At 31.5% G+C, this 19,894-nt stretch overlaps 1 protein-coding gene across 2 annotated transcripts in view; it reads left to right on the forward strand.

The window, feature by feature from the left end:
- Positions 1-19,894, forward strand: part of LOC114332913 (uncharacterized protein CG5098) — a 104,325-nt gene that overhangs the window by 21,988 nt on the left and 62,443 nt on the right. For both annotated transcript variants that reach the window (XM_028282695.2, XM_028282694.2), the window contains exons 2-3: positions 606-760; positions 964-1,984. In XM_028282695.2, coding sequence (XP_028138496.2) covers positions 677-760; positions 964-1,984 — 1,105 coding nt within the window. In that variant the 5' untranslated portion in view covers positions 606-676. The remainder of the gene's footprint in view (positions 1-605; positions 761-963; positions 1,985-19,894) is intronic.

Below are 19,894 nucleotides of genomic sequence, written 5' to 3' on the forward strand. Positions count from 1 at the left end.
AAGACATAATGTTAAAGACAGTGTTTTTTTAGAGACGATAGAAGATCAGTAGGCCGTCCCAGAAAAAATGGAAGGATGATGAAGAATCGAAGTATTCTGAAATAGTAAGGGCTGCTTGTAGAATTATTTGCATATTTGAAATAACGATGTAAACCATTTTATTCACTTTAAAATTCGTGACATCAAAAAACTGAGAGAAAAATTGAATACCTTTTTTACACTTTTTAAATAATTGTTTTCACCGGAGGGATCGCAGACGTTCGGATACAATTAGCGTCTCTTTGCAAAGACAATGACGTCGACTTTGCAAAGTAACAAGACACTTACTCAACACACACACTACACATGACACTAGGTACCTAACTGTAAAAATTTACCGTACCTACCATGCCAATGACCATTAGTTGTCGAGGCATTAACTAAATAAAAAAATAATAATAATAATAATTGTTTAATTGCGGCTCGCGAAAAATTTCAAATTTTGAAAAATGGCTCGGACTTTCATGGAGCTTGGCCACCCTGGTATAGTTTGTTAACAATTGTTTATTCAATACTAATTTTAAAGTACCTTAAATTATTTTTTTAATAGTGCCTTTTTGTTATAGATATGCAACCTGATTGAATCATGGATTACTGAAGGTGAGATCCACATCTCAAATTTAACTTCGCTTCAAACATGTCTGGTGGTCCACCTCATCATCCACATAACCGGCAGGTACCGGGATCAAATCTAGGAAACACAGCGTGGAATCATTTGCAGGTAATTTTTGTTTTTTCATGAAATAAAGTTCCTCCTTATGCCAACTTGTCATTGTTTGGTAAGCGATACATATTTGATTAGTAAGCGATTCAATTTGAACATTTAAGTCTTATTCCGCTTGATTCTTTCAATTTATTTAAGTTGGTAAACTACAAAAGGTACATATGAACTGAATTATGCAAGTACTTTTTTTTATCTTGTAGGTGCCCAATTTCTTTCCAAGACAGCCCCAGCTAGCGCATATGTCAAATGAGCATTCCATGCTCCACCAACCGACATGGCACACCCCAACGACGGAAGCCTTAAAAAACTACCCCCATAGCCACGTCCTCAGTGAAATGTTCAAAAATGAATCCCTATTTCCAAGAGACTGTGTTGATCTAAGCCTGACAAGAAATGGCAATCAAAACGGTGAATTGGCTCCTGCTCCAATCAGTTTGAGTGTTAGAGACACTAACAAAATAAACAGTTTACTTCCTAGTGCTTTGGACATACAAGCTGTTGAGCTCACGAAGAGCACCAGTCCCGCTGTACAATCTAGTCCCAATAGAAAATCCATAAGTCCTGGATTGAAGTCAAGTCCGAGTATAAGATCTGTTCCATATCCCAAAACCTCAAGTCCTGCTGCACAGATATCAACTGCCTCGAGTCTTTTCTCCGCTGGCTCCAGTTTATTTTCTACTGCTAGGAATCTTAATCAAAATATAGTGTCTTCAGGTCATGTTCCCAAATCGGCTAGTCCGGGGTTGAAACCCTCTAGCCCAATCGTCAAGCCAGCTAGTCCTGGCTTGAAACTGTTTCCTACAAACGCGCAAGGATTATTTCCCTCTATCACTCCCGAGGTTGTAAAAACCTCTCAAAAACGGTCTAATGTTAGGGTAGATTCTATATTAGAAAGGCTCAATCCCACACCAGATAGAGTAGTTAATGTTCAAGAAGACAAACCCAGTAAGTCTCAAGAAACCGAAGCTACTTCTATCTTTGCGGACAAGCCCGTCAGTGTCATAGTCCAAACGACGACGAGTGGATTCGATGAAAATAGTAATTCTAGCAGTATTAATAATGTACCAGTGATGGCTGTATCCAAAGACGAGGACACAGTGTCGACAAATAGCAATGACGATAATAGTGCAGATAGCACAAAGTCTCGGCGGAAACGGAAGCCCAGTAAAACAATTCGAGTATCGAAGGATGACGAGAGGATAGAAGAAGTAACAGAAATGGGTAAGTTCGATCTTCGTCATTTTCATTTCGATTTTTTAGCATTAAATTTACATAAGGTTATACGGGAGGTAACTAAAATCTATGGGAGTTAGAGCATAGAGAAGGTAGGGGTGAAGTGAATGGAGGATTTTTCTTAAGAAGGCTTTGGCTCAACTAGCTGTAATGCCCTGATGATAATTTGGAAGCTAACAACCTCCCGTATAACTTTGTTAGTATTTTTTTAAAGCAATTTCTATCATAATCAACAGATTTGCGTCAGCTTGAACTAATCTCAGAATTTGGAGTTTGGAACTCCAAACGACCACCTCCAAGCGTTGATCCCAAAATTATTTTTGAAAACATTGATAAGTTAACATTGTGTTTGAAAATAATTCGTTTTTGGCAGTTAACATTTCTCAATTCTGGCCTACTTAATTTTACTAGCACCCTCTGTGGCTCAGTGGTAAGACGCCTACTTTTGGACCTAAAGGTCGTGAGTTCGAATCTTACCTGAGTGGAGAATTTTTAATTTATTAAAAATTAATAAATGAAAATAGTTTATATCCTTGTGGGATCGGTACTCACCGGAGGGACCGCAGACGTTCGGATACATCTTCTCTTTGCAAAGACAATGACGTCGACTTTGCTAAGTAACAAGATATTTACTCAAAACACACGCTACACATTACACTAGGTACTTGATTGGAAAAATCCACTGTAACATGCCAATGGTACTACTTAAATACTGCCAATAAAACTACTTAAAAGCAGTTATGGACAGAATCCGATACTTTCAAGAATCGAGAACTCGGTACTTCTAAGGCCTCCATATACGGACTGCATAATGCAGTCGAGACCAAACTGCACGAGAGCGGTCGTGTTGCTGTTGGACTCAACTGCACCCAACTGTCCGGTTGAAGTCGTGTACGAGTGCAACACGACCGCTCTTATTCAACCAGTTGCAACCAAGGGCGGATCCAGGGAGGGGGCCATGGCCCCCTACGAGAATTTAAAAAATATATAAATTTAAATATTTCCAGTTCAAATGTTTTTAGTTTCAAACACACATTAAATGTACAAAACAGGGGATAAGTATGTCTTCTGGACTACAATTGAACAAAAGCAGTAACGGAAGCTTCAAGAATGACATAGGATGTTTTGTAAATCAAAATGTTGATAATTTTAAAAAGAGCCAATTGTTAGAACGACCTTGGCAGCCATCAAAATTGTACTTATCAATTTCTATATTCTGCACACACAAAGAATAAAAAATAAATGAAGCGTTGTTGAGTCACCAGCTCTCAGAACAAGTGAGTTCGTTGGTACTTTTGCACATTCAAAAAAGGATTGTTTTGCAAGTATTGCGTTTTATTTTTCTAATCAACATATGGTCATAATAAAGGGATAATAGCACAAAGTCTTGTCACTAAACCTTTAACATCCTTCGTCAAACTCATGGGAAAGACGGAGCCATAAAATCCCATGAAAAAACATCATACCGGAGTACGTTCAGGTTGGGCTAGATTTTCTACAAAGTTATCGCAACCCGCAAAAGTCAGTCATTAACCAGATAGACTCTCAGAGGGCTAAACAGATACAAGAAAATAGAGAAAGACTACGATCAATAGTAGAGTCTATTGTGTTCTCACTTCGACAAAATATTCCTCTAAGAGGCCATCATCGTGATGATGGCCTTCTGTTTCTGGACGAAGATGCTGGATCTAGCAGTAAGAGGAATTGTTAAAGTTTAAAATCGCATGAGGACATCAGGAGATAAGACTCTTAAAAAACACCAATTTACAGCAACTTCCCGAGCAACATACATTAGTAGCACCAGTCAAAATCAATTGATAACATGTGGTGCAGAAATAATTAATACAAATAATGAATCAGGTTCAAAGTACAAATTATTACTCTGTCATATTTGACGAAATAACCGACGTATCCCACGTGGAACAACTTTCTATAAATTTAAGATACATACAAATAACAACATTCGTGAAGATTTGTCAAATTTGATATGTGATGGTTGCATCATAAATCTTAGACCATGAAGAGCTTTTTATGAAGAATAACTTTTCTTCGTCAAATTAAAAATAAAAGAGTTATAAATGAAAATGTTATTGGTATCCATAATTTGAGAAAAATCTTCAAATATTTTTTTCCATTAGAAGGATGTAATTGCACATATCAGACCATAATTTTTTATTCCAAACAATATTTCATATAGTCGGTTCGCTAAACTCGGACACAACTGGCTAGTGATTTTAGCCAGTAATTTTACCAATTTGGCAAAAAAAAATAATTAACTAAATAGTTAATAATAAATAAATAAATAATTAGTAATCTTGCCAATTTTGGCAAAATTCTTCGAAAACAAAAAAATTACCTACTAAAATTACTAGCCAGTTGTGTCTGAGTTTAGCGAACCGACTATAATAAAATAATAACAATTTTCATTTCATAACAAATGGAACAGCCCATTAAAGGGGAGGCCGTATATTCGTATAAATCTTTTTAAAATTGTTAATAAATTATTGCTTTCAAAATATACTCAAATTGTATTTTTGAACATCGTATTTATTTTATATAATAATTAAATTCACTATCAAGTGTCATTGATATTTTATCAATACTTTATTTGAAATTTAGTTTGATATTCACGAAGTGTCAAACTCAAATAATGTAAATAACCTATGCTTTGCTTAACACATTCAGATTAAAAAAAACTAGCCTAGTTACTAGCAACGATTTCAGCTGACGTTTAGTGTGTCGGAAGAAAATAAAAGGATTGTGACGTCACATTTTAGATTTTGAGGTCGATTATCTCGAAGACGGTTAGAGATATCCAAATGCCGTTTTCAGATTTGGATTCAGAAGACAAAACTACATAAGAAACCATCGATAAATCTGCTCTAAGTATTGCAGGAACGGCGACGCAATAACACACAGACTTTGCGAATTTATAAACGAAAAGTTTTCGTTGAAAACGGTCAATTTTCACTTTTTTCGTCTATTACTAAAAAGTGAAGCGTTCTAAACAAATTTGAGAGTAATAAACTCATAAATCATATAAAAAACTTCAATATGGCGTTCGCTGAATATGTCTATCCTTATTTGTTGCTTATAAAATAGCAAAATAAGTCATAAATTTTGAGATTTTATAAATGTTCATAACTTGTAAAAATTAAGTTAGAACCTTCTTATTTTATTACACGGAATGCTGAGACTTCTTGTGCTTAAATTATATTTTATATTTCAACGCAATTGATCAAATAGTTTAAAAGTTATTTAATTTGTTTATCCCAAATTCATTTTTTTGCAACGCTATAAGTCAGAAAATTATGAGGTTACAGTAATACTTCGGACAGTTTATGAAAGAAGAACATTTATACTATTAACTTAATAAAAAAAAATTACAAAAAGCAATTTTAAACAGTGTAAAATTATTTTGCAAAAACATGTCGATTTTTTGCTTATTTATAAACAATTAGAATAACTTTTTAACCGTTACCCGTAGAAAAATTATTTTTTCATATTTGGAAAGACTGAATTTTTATACACATTTAGAAAGAGAAACAATTGTCCTAGGACATTAGGGACGAAGTTAGCCCCCCCCCCTTTTTAATTCACATGTTAGAATTATTGTTTGTCATTTTTTTTAATTAGATTAATAGTGTAAATCTTCTTCTTTCATAAACTATCCAAAGTATTACTGTAACTTCATCATTTTCTGACTTATAGTGTTGCAAAAAAAATTAATTTGGGATAAACAAATTAAATAACTTTTAAACTATTTGACCGATTGCTTTGAAATTTAGGGTATTATTTAAGCACCAGAAGTCTCAGCATTCCGTGTAACAAGAAGGTCTAAGTTAATCTTTACATAAGTTATGAATATTTATAGAAACTCAAAATTTATGATTTATTTTGCAATTTTCTAAGCAACCAATAAGGATAAACATATTCAGCGAACGCCATATTGAAGTTTTTTATACGATTTATGAGTTTCTCACTCTCAAAGGCTATAGCGGGAAAAAATGGTCAAAATTGCACCAGGTTCGATTCAGTTTTGGGTTAAGGGTTAAAAAATTTTCAAAACTGTTCAAAAATAAGTGTTATTTAGAATTTAAAAAAATAAGGTAGGTATATGTATACATTTTAAGAATATTAAATACCTACATGTATATGTATTTTATTTCAATTTATGCATATAATATACCTAAAAAAAGCACCTAAATTATTTAATTTTAAAGTTTGAACTCTTGACAAAACCGCATTCATAGGAAAAGTACAGTGTACAACACATGAGAAAATGACATATTTCTCCCTCGCTTGATTTGCGGCCCTCGTCTCGTGTCTGCGCTCGTGAGAAATATGTCTTTTTTCTCACTTGTTTTACAATATACTATTTCTACATTTCAATTTCCAGTCTGACAGGGAAAATATGTTTTTCATAAATATGATCGTATAAAAAAACCGTTATAGATCCGTGATGGCAAAGTATTGTCTTAATTCATCCACTTTCCACTGAATAATATTTATATAAACGACGATTTATTATTTATTTACTTACTTCAAAGTGATGACTCACAGTAATCTCATTCTACAAAACATTCAAAAATATACCAAAGCAAAAACGCACGCTCCATTATCAATAATCTGGCCAGGCGATCAGTACCGATGACACGATGTGAATGTTTCATAGTAAAACAATAATTACCAAATAATGATCATTTGATTTATGTATTAGTTATTATTAGTTATTATTTGCTTTATTATTAGTTAGTAATTATTCGGCACGAGATGTGTAAGTGTTTTTGAGTGTAAGTGGAAGTAAATGAAGTAAATTACTTGAATGTTGCAAAATTACCTTTTACCTTTATCAATGTAAGTATGTATACTCTGGGCAAATTAGAAAAAAACAAGGAAAAGTTCATCATCATCATGCACCCTCTTCTGTCCACTGCTGGACATAGGTCTCTCCCATTTTTCGCCACTCTACAGGGTTCTGTGCGTCTTGTTGCCTTGGATATTCGTTTAATGTCGTTCATCCAGCGTGTTGGTGGTCGCCCTCTGCTGCGTTTGTCTTCTCTTGGGCGCCAGTCAATTAGTTTTCTGGTCCATCTTGAGTCTTTCAGTCGCGCTATGTGACCTGCCCAATTCCATTTCAGCTTGGCTATACATTCGACGACATCTCTGATGCCTGTTCTTTTCCTTAGGTCTTGGTTCCTTATTTTGTCTTTTTTGTCACGCTGAGAATCGATCTTTCCATGCGCCTTTGTGCCACTCGCATTTTTAGTGCTGTTGTTTTTGTGAGCGTGAGAGTTTCTGCTCTGTATGTCATAATAGGAAGAACGCATTGGTCAAATGTCTTCCGTCTCATAGCTATCGGGATGTTGCTCTTAAAGAAATTAAATCTTTCAAGGAAAAGTTACTTACCAGCAAATTTATTGCTGGAATCGAATCTTATGATTTTATATAAACTTGCGCGTGCATAGAAATCGGCCCACTTAAAATTTTGGTCGTTTTTGATGTCTTGAATTTCCTAAACCTGTTGTCCGATTTAAGTGATTGTTTAATATGTTATAGCCTTATTCTTAAAAATATAGGGGAGTGCAATTAGAACGAAAATATGCATTGTTTCGGAATAATTCAAACAAGCTTATATTTTTCTAAAACTTTTTTTGTTTGTTTATATATAGGTATGTTAAACTAAAAAGTTCTACTCGCAGATTTGGCCGCTAATTGTTTATTAATTGTTTAAACAATAACAATTGATTTGTATAAATAATTTTAAAAATATCGTTCAATTCATCATTTTACTTTGATCAAATATGTTTCTATTTTGTTTTTGGTTATGCTGAATCCGAATATGGCATTACAATTTGAAAATCCTTATCCTTATAAAGCTCTTATACAGTATGTTTGCGTAGCTAGGAACCACATGGAAAACTTTTTTAATATCAATTTACGAAAAAAAGTTATTCTTCATAAAATACTCTTAATAGTCAAAAATCTAAAACTCAACCACCAGATATCAAATTTTATCAATTTTATACGAGTTATGTCAAAAATATGAATTTCTTTAAAGAGTAAAGTTCCTTTTTATTCCAGAATATCAAAAAATGCTATTATGAAAAGTTGTATGAAATTAAAAACTATGTTTTAATATACAATTACATTATTCTAATCGAAAAATTTTTTTTAAATTTTTTTCTCAAATTACGAATACTTATCATCATTTTATTACAATTATTGTAACTATTTTATTATCAATTTTACGAAAAAAAGTTATTCTTCATAAAATGCTCTAGCTGGTCTAAAATCTATGATACAACCATCAGATATCAAACTTTTTCAGTTTTATACGAGGTATGTACAAATATGAATTTTTCTTAAGAGTAAAGTGCTTTTATTATTAACAATATTTTAATTAGAAGGATGTAGTTGAACACTGAAACATATTTTTTAATTCCAAACAACTTTTCTTTATAACAATTTTTGATATTGTGAAATATGAAGGTTGATCATTGATAGTCCCCGTTCTCACATATGGATCAGAGGCATGGACGCTAACTAAAACAGATGAATCCGCTCTGTCGATTTTTGAAAGAAAGGTGCTACGTAGGATATTCGGAGCGATCTGTTAGAACGGAATATGGAGGCGTAGATATAACTTTGAACTGCAGAATATCTACAAGCATACGTTTGGTGGAAAAGATATTATCACTATAATTAAGCGAAACCGCCTGCAGTGGGCAGGACATGTAGCCCGGGCCCCTGAATCGAACATGATAAAAAAGATTCTAACAGCGCAACCCGTGGGAATGAGAAGACGGGGTAGACCAAAGCTGAGGTGGATGGACGGGGTAACACAGGATGCCGAGAAGATCGGAGTCGGCTACTGGAAAATGCAAGCAAGGGACAGAACAGAATGGCGTAGAAAGCTTGAGAAGGTCGAGGCCCTCTAAGGGCTGTAGCACCAAGATGATGATGATGATGATGAAATATGAAGGTACTTTACTCCTGAGTGAAATTCATATTTTTTAACATACCTCGTATAAAATTAATAAAATTTTATATTTGATGATTGCATCTTAGATTATATACGATGCAGAGTATTTTATAAAGAGTAACTTTTTTTCGTAAGACTGATAATAAAAAAGTTATCAATAGGTTCCAAGTTACGCAGACATACTGTATAAGAGCTGAAGAAATTTTTTTTGTTGAACATTTATTATTGTTGAAGCCTATTATTAAATGTATTTTAGATAAGTTTTACAGAAAAAAGTTTTGATCACTTTGTATAAACATTTTTTAGCTGGTAATTTTCGGTTTTTGTATTACATTTTTGTTATCTTTTTTAACTTTCTCAAAAAGAAATGGTCTATTTATCTAAAGTAAAAAATTTAGTGAATTTTAAAGACTACATCCTGATCTTTAAAAAAACACCTATAAAACTGTAATAGAGCTGTTGAAAATTTAGTAATACCCTCTTAAAGTGGTGTTAATTCTGTAAAACTATGAAGTTTTCAAAAATTACATTTTTTGAGACGTCTAATTTGAATTAAATTTTTGAGATTCTTTTTGAATAAAACATCGTTTAGTAAGATGATTGAAAGGTAAGTTCTGCAAAATTGAGAGTTTTATAAGAAAAATTGTATTAGTTACACATTTTTAAATCATTTTTAAACAAAATTCATGTAAGTCTCACTTTCAGCCCACACCGTACTTATGCCCATCCATTTTGTTTCTTTTTATTGTAACTCTAAGATAGCTTAATTATTCTTCTTTCATGTTCAATTTGTAAAATTTCATTTGATCGATTAGTTAAAGAATTACATTAAAATAACTCAACCGTGCACTTCGCCGTACCCTAGTTTTTACAGTGCGCCAATGTTTGTGAGAAGGGTGACTTTAGCGTTATAAATAAAAAATTATAGAAGCTACAGATTTAATTTTAGAAAATACTTTATATGTTTTTTTTTTGTAAAATTTTCTGAATTTTTCAATGGCCAAGTCAGTTTTTTCAAAAATTTATATTTTCGGAGTTATTTAAAAAAACATCTATTTTCGCAGTTCATTTGTTTAATAAAAAATGAAGCACCCACTTCTCGAGTAGAACTTTTTGATATGTTTACAAAAAGTTCTATCTTGTTTGATTTTTTCCGAAGTGAAAATCTATATGCACTCCCCTAATATTGTTGCTAACGAGGTAAATTTATTAACGAGGTATTTCATTATATACCGGGTGTACGAATCAAACTGTTTTTTTCTCAAAGTTTGCATCACACTGTGGAATATTCTAGCATTAATAAAATACTGAAATTAAAACCCAACTATACCTCAGGTTTTCTTAACATTCTGTTTTTTTATTCATTCGCTTGTGGATAATAAAAAAGTTGGTACTTTAACAACTAGCCATGTCTTCATCAATGCAGGGCGTTTTTAGATAAGTGCGACAAACTTTAAGGGGTTATGCATGAAAAATAATGACAGTTTATAAACAAACATATGTCCGCAAATGCTTCGTTTCCGAGATACGTGACGTTGAAATTTTTCTTACAAACTGACGATTTATTTATTGCTTTAAACCCGGTTGAATGCAAATGAAATTTGGTGGGTTTTAAGACGTAGTTATTGCACATATTTAACATACAATTAAGAATTTTATATTCACCATTGGCATGACACATAACATATACAGTGCTAGTCAAAAGTCCGTACCCCCCCTCTTATCTTTTGAACGGTTTTACCTGTAATAGTGAAATTTGGATAGAGGAAATTAACTGACGTAAGCTTCTTAACTAGTTATGACAGGTGACGTAATAGTGACAGATGACGTTACAGAGCCACTGTGACCGATAATTTTAAATGGGACCTTATGGCAAGTGATACCTCGTTTGAAAGGTATTCAAAATACCTACTCAGCCATACTAATTTTTTTGTGTTTTAGTTGATTTTGATTTTGGTGAATAAATTAAATAAATATAATATTGTAGCTTCGCATTTAATTAAAAAAAATTCAAATGTACGCCTATGGTTTTTTTGTCAAAAAAGTTGACGTTTTTCGATTCTCTAGTAGTTTTTACGTCAACGTCAACCTTTTTGACAAGTAATCATAGGCGGAATTTTGAATTAATTAAATGAAACTACAATTTTATATTTATTTCATTAATTCGTCAAAATTAGCTTAAACTTAAACAATATTAGTATGACTGAATAGGTATTTTCAATACCTTTCAAACGAGGTGTCACTTGCCATAAGGTCCCATTTAAAATTATCTGTCACAGTGGCGCTGTAAAGTCATCTGTCACTATTACGTCACCTGTCATGACTAGTTAAGAAGCTTACGTCCGTTTATTTCCTATCTCCAAATTTCACTATTATAGGTATAACCGTTCAAAAGATACGAGGGGGGGTACGGACTTTTGACTAGCACTGTATATTATAATAATAAAAACGATCGGTATTACGCGTGAAAAATACCAAAAATACCAAAATCCCAATCAAAAATTAGGTTGAAGAAAATAGAATATCAAAGTTCAAAATCGGTATACGTTAAAAAATGTATTTTCTCGGCTTCCCATGGAGCAATTTTCTTTTATTTTTTTTTATTCTTAAGTAACTCGAGTAGAGCCACCTAAATAATGCATTACTAAATGCCAAGGATGCTTCAGTTTTGTTATAATAAATTATACCGACCCATCGATTCACCTGGTGCCCAGGGTTACTGCTAAGGCAGGTCATCTGGAGTTTCGATGGTTTTCGGTACTCAATTGATGCAAACAGTTACTCGGGGGTGTTTGGGATGGCTGAACACGAATGCGTCATCAGAACCGACCTCCGGAGCATCTTGTGCCTAGGGTAACAGCTAAGGCACGTCATCTTCTTGAGTTTCTAGGGTTTCGTAGAGTTGCACGAGTTTGACTTGAATGTTTGAAATTGACTTGAGTTATCCTTCTGACAAATAATTCAAGTCAAGTTAAACTGGTCAATCGTACAGGTTTAAAAATTCAAACTGTTTGTCAAACTGTTTGTCAAACTGTTTGTCAAACTGTTTGTCAAACTAGTTTGTCAAACTGTTTGTCAAACAAATTTATTTAGTAGATATACGTTTTTGTCGAAATAGACATGGTAGTTGCCAATTAAGATAAGAAAATTAATAATACAATGATTGCCATATAACAGTACCTTGATACAGGAAGCGATAAGTCAAAATGGGGTCGTAAATTTCTTGAAAACGATTTCTTTACGCGTACAATTATAGCTTGCTGGCAAGTTTCGTTTTATCGATATCACTTTTTTATATTTTTAAGTATATTCAAATGGGAAATAAGCCACAATTTTACCTAAAAATGATTTGCCCAAGTCGGGTGTCGTTGTCAAAATACAAAATAATATTAAATAAACAAAAATGTTGTTGCTTAGTAAAAAATTCTTCTAATAATTTATTTAATCTGACTCATTTATATCGGCAATTCAGACACGTATTATACATTTTAAAGTAGACGACTTTAAAAATGATATTGCCAATATTGATGAGTTGCGTTCCTGGGACGACTTTACTAAAAGATAGTTCATTCGATTACATGAAATCAATCCCAACTCAAGAATAGCCGCCACAAAAAATCATAGCATGTGATCTGTCTTTAAAAAGACAACCAAATGCAACGGTGGTACTGAAATTCTCGCGTTAGAGATTCCATAGTAAATCACGAGGGAAAACCAGGAAAAACCTCGTGATACTATCCCGACATCGCAAGTATTTGGGTTTACATTTAGTTTACTCTCAAAACTAATACCAAATTCTGACTTGATATTTTAAATTTTAAATAATACTAAAATACTAAATATGTACTAACTCGATATGTTACTGATTTACTAATTGTGGTATTTTCTTTCTATTGACTTCCTCCTTTAGTATGGGTAACCACATCCTACTGCATTCTACCGAGGAATTTGCGACACAATTGGTTTCATTTAGCATAATTAGAGCCGCTTCTTTGATTTTTCTCTTTTTACTATCTGCTTCTTTTAGGACTATACTTGAATCTCTCCACTGAACTCTATGTTCATTATCCCATGCGTGTTGACATATTTGAGATCTATCAAATTCTCTATTTTTTATATAAGACTGATGTTCATTTACTCTAACGTCTAATGGTCTTGACGTTTCACCTATATAAAATTGTTCGCATTCACAAGGTATTTTATAAATACAATTCTTTGTTCTTTCTTGTTCACTGTTAGGTTTAGTTTTAGATAGAATAGATCTCAATGTGTTTGTTGTTTTGAATGTTGTTGATATGTTGAATTTATTTCCTATTGTTTTAAGTTTCTCGGATAGTCCTTTTACATATGGTATTGATATTTTCCTCGTATTATTTCTTGTGAATGTTGTAGGATCCCGTTCTAAGTTGTTCTGTTTCATTCGATCCAATCTTGACAATTCCTTATTTATAAACGATATGGGATAATCATTTTTTAATAAAACAGATGTTAACAATTGTTTTTCTTCTAAAAATGAATTTTCGTTAGAACAAGTAATTTTGGCTCTATCATATAAGGATTTAATGATTCCCTTTTTAACGTTGATGTTATGATTTGATTTGTAATTGAGATATCTGTTGGTGTGTGTTGGTTTTCTATACACTTGAGTCTCATATCCAGTATCCTTCTTTGAGACCAAAACATCGAGGAAAGGTAGGGTGTTATTGTATTCCTTTTCCATTGTAAACTTTATTGTCTCTTCTTGATCGTTTATAATATTCAGGAACGTATCCAACAATTCCGATCTATGAGGCCATATGGAAAACACATCATCTACATATCTCCACCATACTGTGGGTTTTAAATTTTGTTTAGAAATGATATTAGTTTCGAAATCCTCCATAAATATATTAGCCAATAATGGAGATAAAGAAGAGCCCATTGCGAGACCAAAATTTTGTTTATAGAATTCATTATTTAGTTGAAAATAGGTATTATTAGTACATAATGTCAATAACTCCATTATAGCTGATACATTTAGTCTTGTCCTAGTTGTTAATGTATTATCATTTTCTAATTTCGTTTTGATTATGTTTAAAGTTTTATCTAATGGTACATTTGTAAATAAACTGTTTATGTCAAAACTTACTAGAATATTATTTGGATTAAATTCTATATTTGATAATTTGTTTAAAAAATGTTGTGTATTTTTTATAAATGTGTCATTATTATTTGCAAATGGTTTTATAATATTTAATAAAAATTTTGATAGTTCACTACAAGGAGAATTGATGGTACTACAAATAGGTCTAAGTGGAATATTTGCTTTGTGAATTTTCGGTACTCCATAAAAATGTGGTGTCTTACTGTAATGAGGTGTCATTAATTTTCTTTGATAGTACGTTAGGTCATTTTTAAATTTGAATAAAGTTCTATAGATTTTGTTTTCCAGTGTCTTCGTTGGATCCTTCGTTAATTTGGTATAAGGTCCATTTGTAATTAGATCTCTAATTTTGTCCTCATATTGTACTTTATCCATTATTACAGTTGCATTTCCTTTATCCGCTGGTAGGATTGTTATGGAGTCATCATTTTTTAAAGTTTTTAAAGCTTTCATTTCCTCTTTGCTGATGTTCTGTTCAATTTTATTAGATTTTTCCAATTCAAGTTTGCATAGTACCCTATATTGTTCTTTTTCATGGGTTGGTAAACACTGGGATATTTTTTCCACTGCGCTAATTATGTCTAATTTTGGAATAGATGGATGAGTGACAGCATAGTTTAAACCTTTTGATTATAAAAATGCCACAAGAAAATAGCTTCAGAACAACATTTATATTTTTATTTGAGTACTAGATTAAAACAAAGAATTCGTTGGATGGTTTTTTATCATACCAAGTGTAATTTAATCTACTTTAACAAAAATTTATGAATAAACAACAAAATATTATATTTTTGATAGAGCAGGTTTAATGAATTTTTTGCGACTTTGCAATGTCGTTTTAAAGAATTAAGTACCTAGTTCACTATTTGTCATTTTCTGTTCTCTATTTTTACATAATACGCACTTTCCAATTTTCATTGTTTTGCAATCATCTGCCGCAACATAAAATAAATTAGTATATCTATTTTTCTTAATTAATTATGCTTCGACTACATATTTTTTCTCTTAATTTTTGCAGTGGCGGATCTAGAAATTTGCCGGGGGGGGGGGAGGACTTCCAATGAAAAACAAAGTATCAATGGAAAAAATAATGTTTTAATAGAAGGGACTCAAAATGTGAATATTAGGCATTTATAACAAGTTTTTAGATTTAAAACAAGTTTTTTATCAAATTTTAGTGTAGAAAATGTTAAAATACTGTTTTTACATGTTCCTTATATTCCCAAAATATAAGTTTTTTGATTTGGATGAAAATTTGCCCACAGATAGCCAAAACACAGGACTTTAAGTGGTTAAAAGAATTTGTAGAGTTATACAATACAAGAAAAGTTACATGCAATAATACAGACTCAAAATTATATAGTTAGATAGATATTTATTTATTTATCATAATAGATAATACACAAAACAAAAACATTGCACTCCACACCTGTACAAGTTACATAAGAATTGTCAAGGCAAGGAGCGCTGTATAATTATCATAAAGTATTACAAAAATTAAAAACATGAGACTAAACAAATAAAGAAATAAGCATTGACAAATTAAATTAATCAGAAACATTCAATATATAAATAAAAAAAAGAGAAAATAAAAATAAAAACACTGGAAGTACAACAAACATTGCCAATTGGTTTCTAGGTCTTAGTTTTAATATAATGGATTAATAATCTCTTAAATATAGTTGCATTATGGCTATTTTTAATGTGATAAGGTATATTATTGAACTGTACAATTCCTTTATGAAACAAGCTTTTCATTGAACTGGACTTGTTGGTTGTTCTAACATAAAAATTTATTGAATTTGCAGCTCTAGTGCTATGCTCATGAACATTTGCTATCGGGACCAACTGACTGTTCAAATACTCAGGCAATAAATGGTTTACCATCTTAAATAAGAATGTCATAGATTGGACATACATAAAATGTTCAACTTTTAACCAATTTAAAGTTTTCAGCCTATCTTGAATTCGAGTATATCGATTGCATCTCAATATTACTCGCATAGCCTTATTTTGGAGAATTTGAAGCCTGTCATAATTAGAACATCCTGTATAAATCAATGAACAACAATATAAAAAGTGAGGTAATATTAACGAATTATAAATTGTTAATTTAGTTTGAAATGTCAAAAATGGTGATACTCTTCGAAAAAAACTATCCTTTTTCCCTATCTTTCTGCAAATGTAATCAACATGTTTACTAAAAGTTAGTTCCCTATCCAATATGAATCCCAAATACTTTATTTCCTGAACCATTTCAATTTTTTCATTATTTAATTTAATGTGAACATCCAAACTTAAGAATTTCCCGAAAAGAGTATTATTACCAATAAACATGTATTTGGATTTTAACTCATTGACTTTCAATTTGTTTAACTTAAATCTTTCAGTTAATAAATGCAATTCACGATTCATCGTGTCCACTACATCAACAAAATCTTCCCCATAAAAATATATTAATGTGTCATCAGCAAAAAGATGAATTTTACATTTGCTTAATACGTTTCCCAAATCATTAATGTATAATATGAAAAGTAGAGGTCCGAGTACACTGCCTTGCGGCACACCAATATCATTTAACTGTGGATTTGACATTTCACTATTTAATTTAGTCCTTTGGTACCTATTTGACAGATAATTTTTCAGCCAATTAAAAACTGTCACGTTAAAACCATATTTCTTTAATTTCAAAAGAAGTATATGACGATCTATTGTTTCAAATGCTCTTTTGATATCTATAAAAACTGCGCATATACCGACCCCTGTCGTATCTAAAATACTTTTCATATCTGAGACAACTAACTGTAATGCGGTCTCACATGAATGAGAATTTCTAAATCCAGACTGGTAATTATACAGGATATTATTTGAAGTAATAAATTTAATCAGCTGATTGTACACCACAATTTCTAAAACTTTTTCACAAAATGGGAGCATATTTATTGGACGTAATTGATCAAGTTTATTAGTATTAGGAACTTTTGGAACAGGAACTATAGTTGATATTTTAAATTGCTTGGGCACCAGGCCCTTCTCTAAACTCATATTAATTAAATTTAATAAAGGATAACCTAACACATGAAATAGATTTTTGATAATATCAAGACCTACTTCATCCGTACTATTTTTTTTATATTGAAATTGGATTATATCATATAGTTGGTTTAGTGATATGCTCTCAAAAGTTTCAAAATTTACATCAGATGAAACAACTGTCTGCAAATTTAAATTAATATCACTATTTTGGTCAAAACTTACAACAATATCTTTAATACTATCAACATAATATTGATTTAATATGTTTGCCAAATTTACACTATATGTTACACCTTAATGTTCAATACTTTGAAATTGTGATATAGTTTTATTAGTTCCTACTAACTGTTTGAGATGTTTCCACATTTGTTTAGAATTACCCCTATTCCTATCAATATTTGACTCATAAAATCTAATTTTAACTTGTTTTAAAATTCTAACACAGTTATTTCTTTCAATTTTATAGTTATTCCAATCTACGCAATCGTTTGTAAACAAAAATCTTTTATAAGCAAGATTTTTATTCTTAACTGCCAATTTACAAGTGTTGTCAAACCATTTATTACCAAAGTTCTTAACTTCCACAGTTTTAACTGGTGACACTCTATTCAAAACATCTACGATATTATTGATGAAAGTATCAGTAACCTCATCGATGTTTACGGAAGAATATGCCCAATCTTTTTCAATCAACATGTTTACCATATTATCATATATTATTTTAGAACGAATTTGTTTTGTTTCAATGACTTCACTTTTAGTTACTTTATTATTGAGCACATGGACAATACAGTGATCAGATATTATGTAATTTTTTTCTACATGAGCAGTTAACGTATAGTCATTACTTATGACAAGATCAATCATAGATTTTGAATCTTTAAAAATTCTTGTATATTCATTTACAAGTTGCTGCATTCCATTATTTTCTATATATTCTTTCAATTTACTTTTACCCTGACAATTTTTATCATAATGTATGTTGAAATCTCCAGCAATGACTATACTACAACTACTATGTGATTCATAATAATCATCCATCCACTTGAAAATTACATCAATGAATTCACTTATACTACCACTTGGCGATCTATAAATACCCACTATTCCATAATATGATCCATTAATTACAACATCCAAAGACAAAACCCACAAACTCTTGTCAATAATAAATGTTTTGATATTATTGACTTTTATGTATTCTTTCGTATAAATTAGAACTCCTCCTGTATGACGACTACTAGAAACACAACGCGCCACTACATATTCAGGGATCTGTAGCTCAGAATCTGAAAAATCGCTAGTGATACAAGTTTCCGTTAAACATAAAATGTGTGGGTCATATACCTGAACATAAAGTTTGATTTCATCGCAATGTTTATAGTAACTTTCAGCATTAATACAAGAAAGAAGAAGATTATCTGTACACTTTTTATTTGTGCGTGTAATATTTGAAGGCGTCTTTGATGGCTAGATATTATACCCTATTCTTTCTTTGGCTTTTAATAACTGTCTTTGATAACTACTACAATTTCTATCAAATACATTATAGTTATAATTAACATGCTTAAGTTTAAGAATTTCATTTGCATATTTACAGTTAACACAAGTAAAATTATCGTTAGTAATTCTGCACTCATCTTTTTTGTGTTGACCTCCACATATTGGACAAACATCCTGTGAAGTACATTTATCTGCGAAATGTCCAAATTTCCAGCACCGAAAACAACGAATAATATTTACGTGTTCAAAAAATCTGTAGCTATTCCATCCTATATGTATTTTTTCCTTTTCACTAATTAGATAATTAAATATATCTGCTGAAATTTCCACTATTACATTAAGTGCATTACGGTTATTAGTTTTCGATTTATATTTACATAATATTTTAATGTAATTTTCTATACCGTCAGTCAAATTTTTTTTTTTAAAACTATCAACAAAGCTGTCAATATCTTCAATGTCTTTTTCGTGGACATTTATGATCTTGATCTTAGGTTTAGATATACTTGCAATTTTTATCTCATAATCTGCTCCAAGAACTTTTTCAGCATTAATTTTCAAATTATCCAAAGACTCCTTATTATTACAATGAATTGCAATCGACCCTTTAGCACAAGATTTAACATTTTCAACCGACACATTTATATCAACTGGACTAAATTTTTGTGCTAATAAGTGGTTCGGTTTTTTTCGTTTTTACAACATCGCTCCATTGACGCTGACTGTTTGTTAGTGTACCATTATTTTCAATAAGATCAATTAACTTACAAGTTTTTTCCAATACTTCTTTTGTTTTCTTTTCATTAAGTTGATATTCAGACTCGTTTTTGTTAAGTCTATTTTCAGCTATCGTAAAACAATTGCCACAAAACCACTTTAAATTAACACAATCTTGTTTAATTTTTAACACTTAATCTTTCACTTTAGCACAATGCAAATGATATGCTTTAATACACAAATCGCAAACGATATACTTATTATATAGTCCAGTCGGGTTAGCATTTGATCTTGCATGCCGAGCTACCCAAGCAAGATTCTATTTTTATAATCTTTAGGGGGTCAATAGTAGTTTAAATTTAAAATCGCGAATGAATTCCGCCGTTGTGTTAGCCGCCATCTTGATTTTAAAGGTGAACCGTTTTTGCTCAATATCTCCGCCATTTTTAACTTTTCGACAAAAAGTGTAAGGACTGAAAATGTTGAAAATATGATTTCCTTTAATTTCTTTCAT

This window comes from Diabrotica virgifera, chromosome 1 (genome assembly GCF_917563875.1).
Source record: "Diabrotica virgifera virgifera chromosome 1, PGI_DIABVI_V3a".
Classification (NCBI taxonomy): Eukaryota; Metazoa; Arthropoda; class Insecta; order Coleoptera; family Chrysomelidae; genus Diabrotica; species Diabrotica virgifera.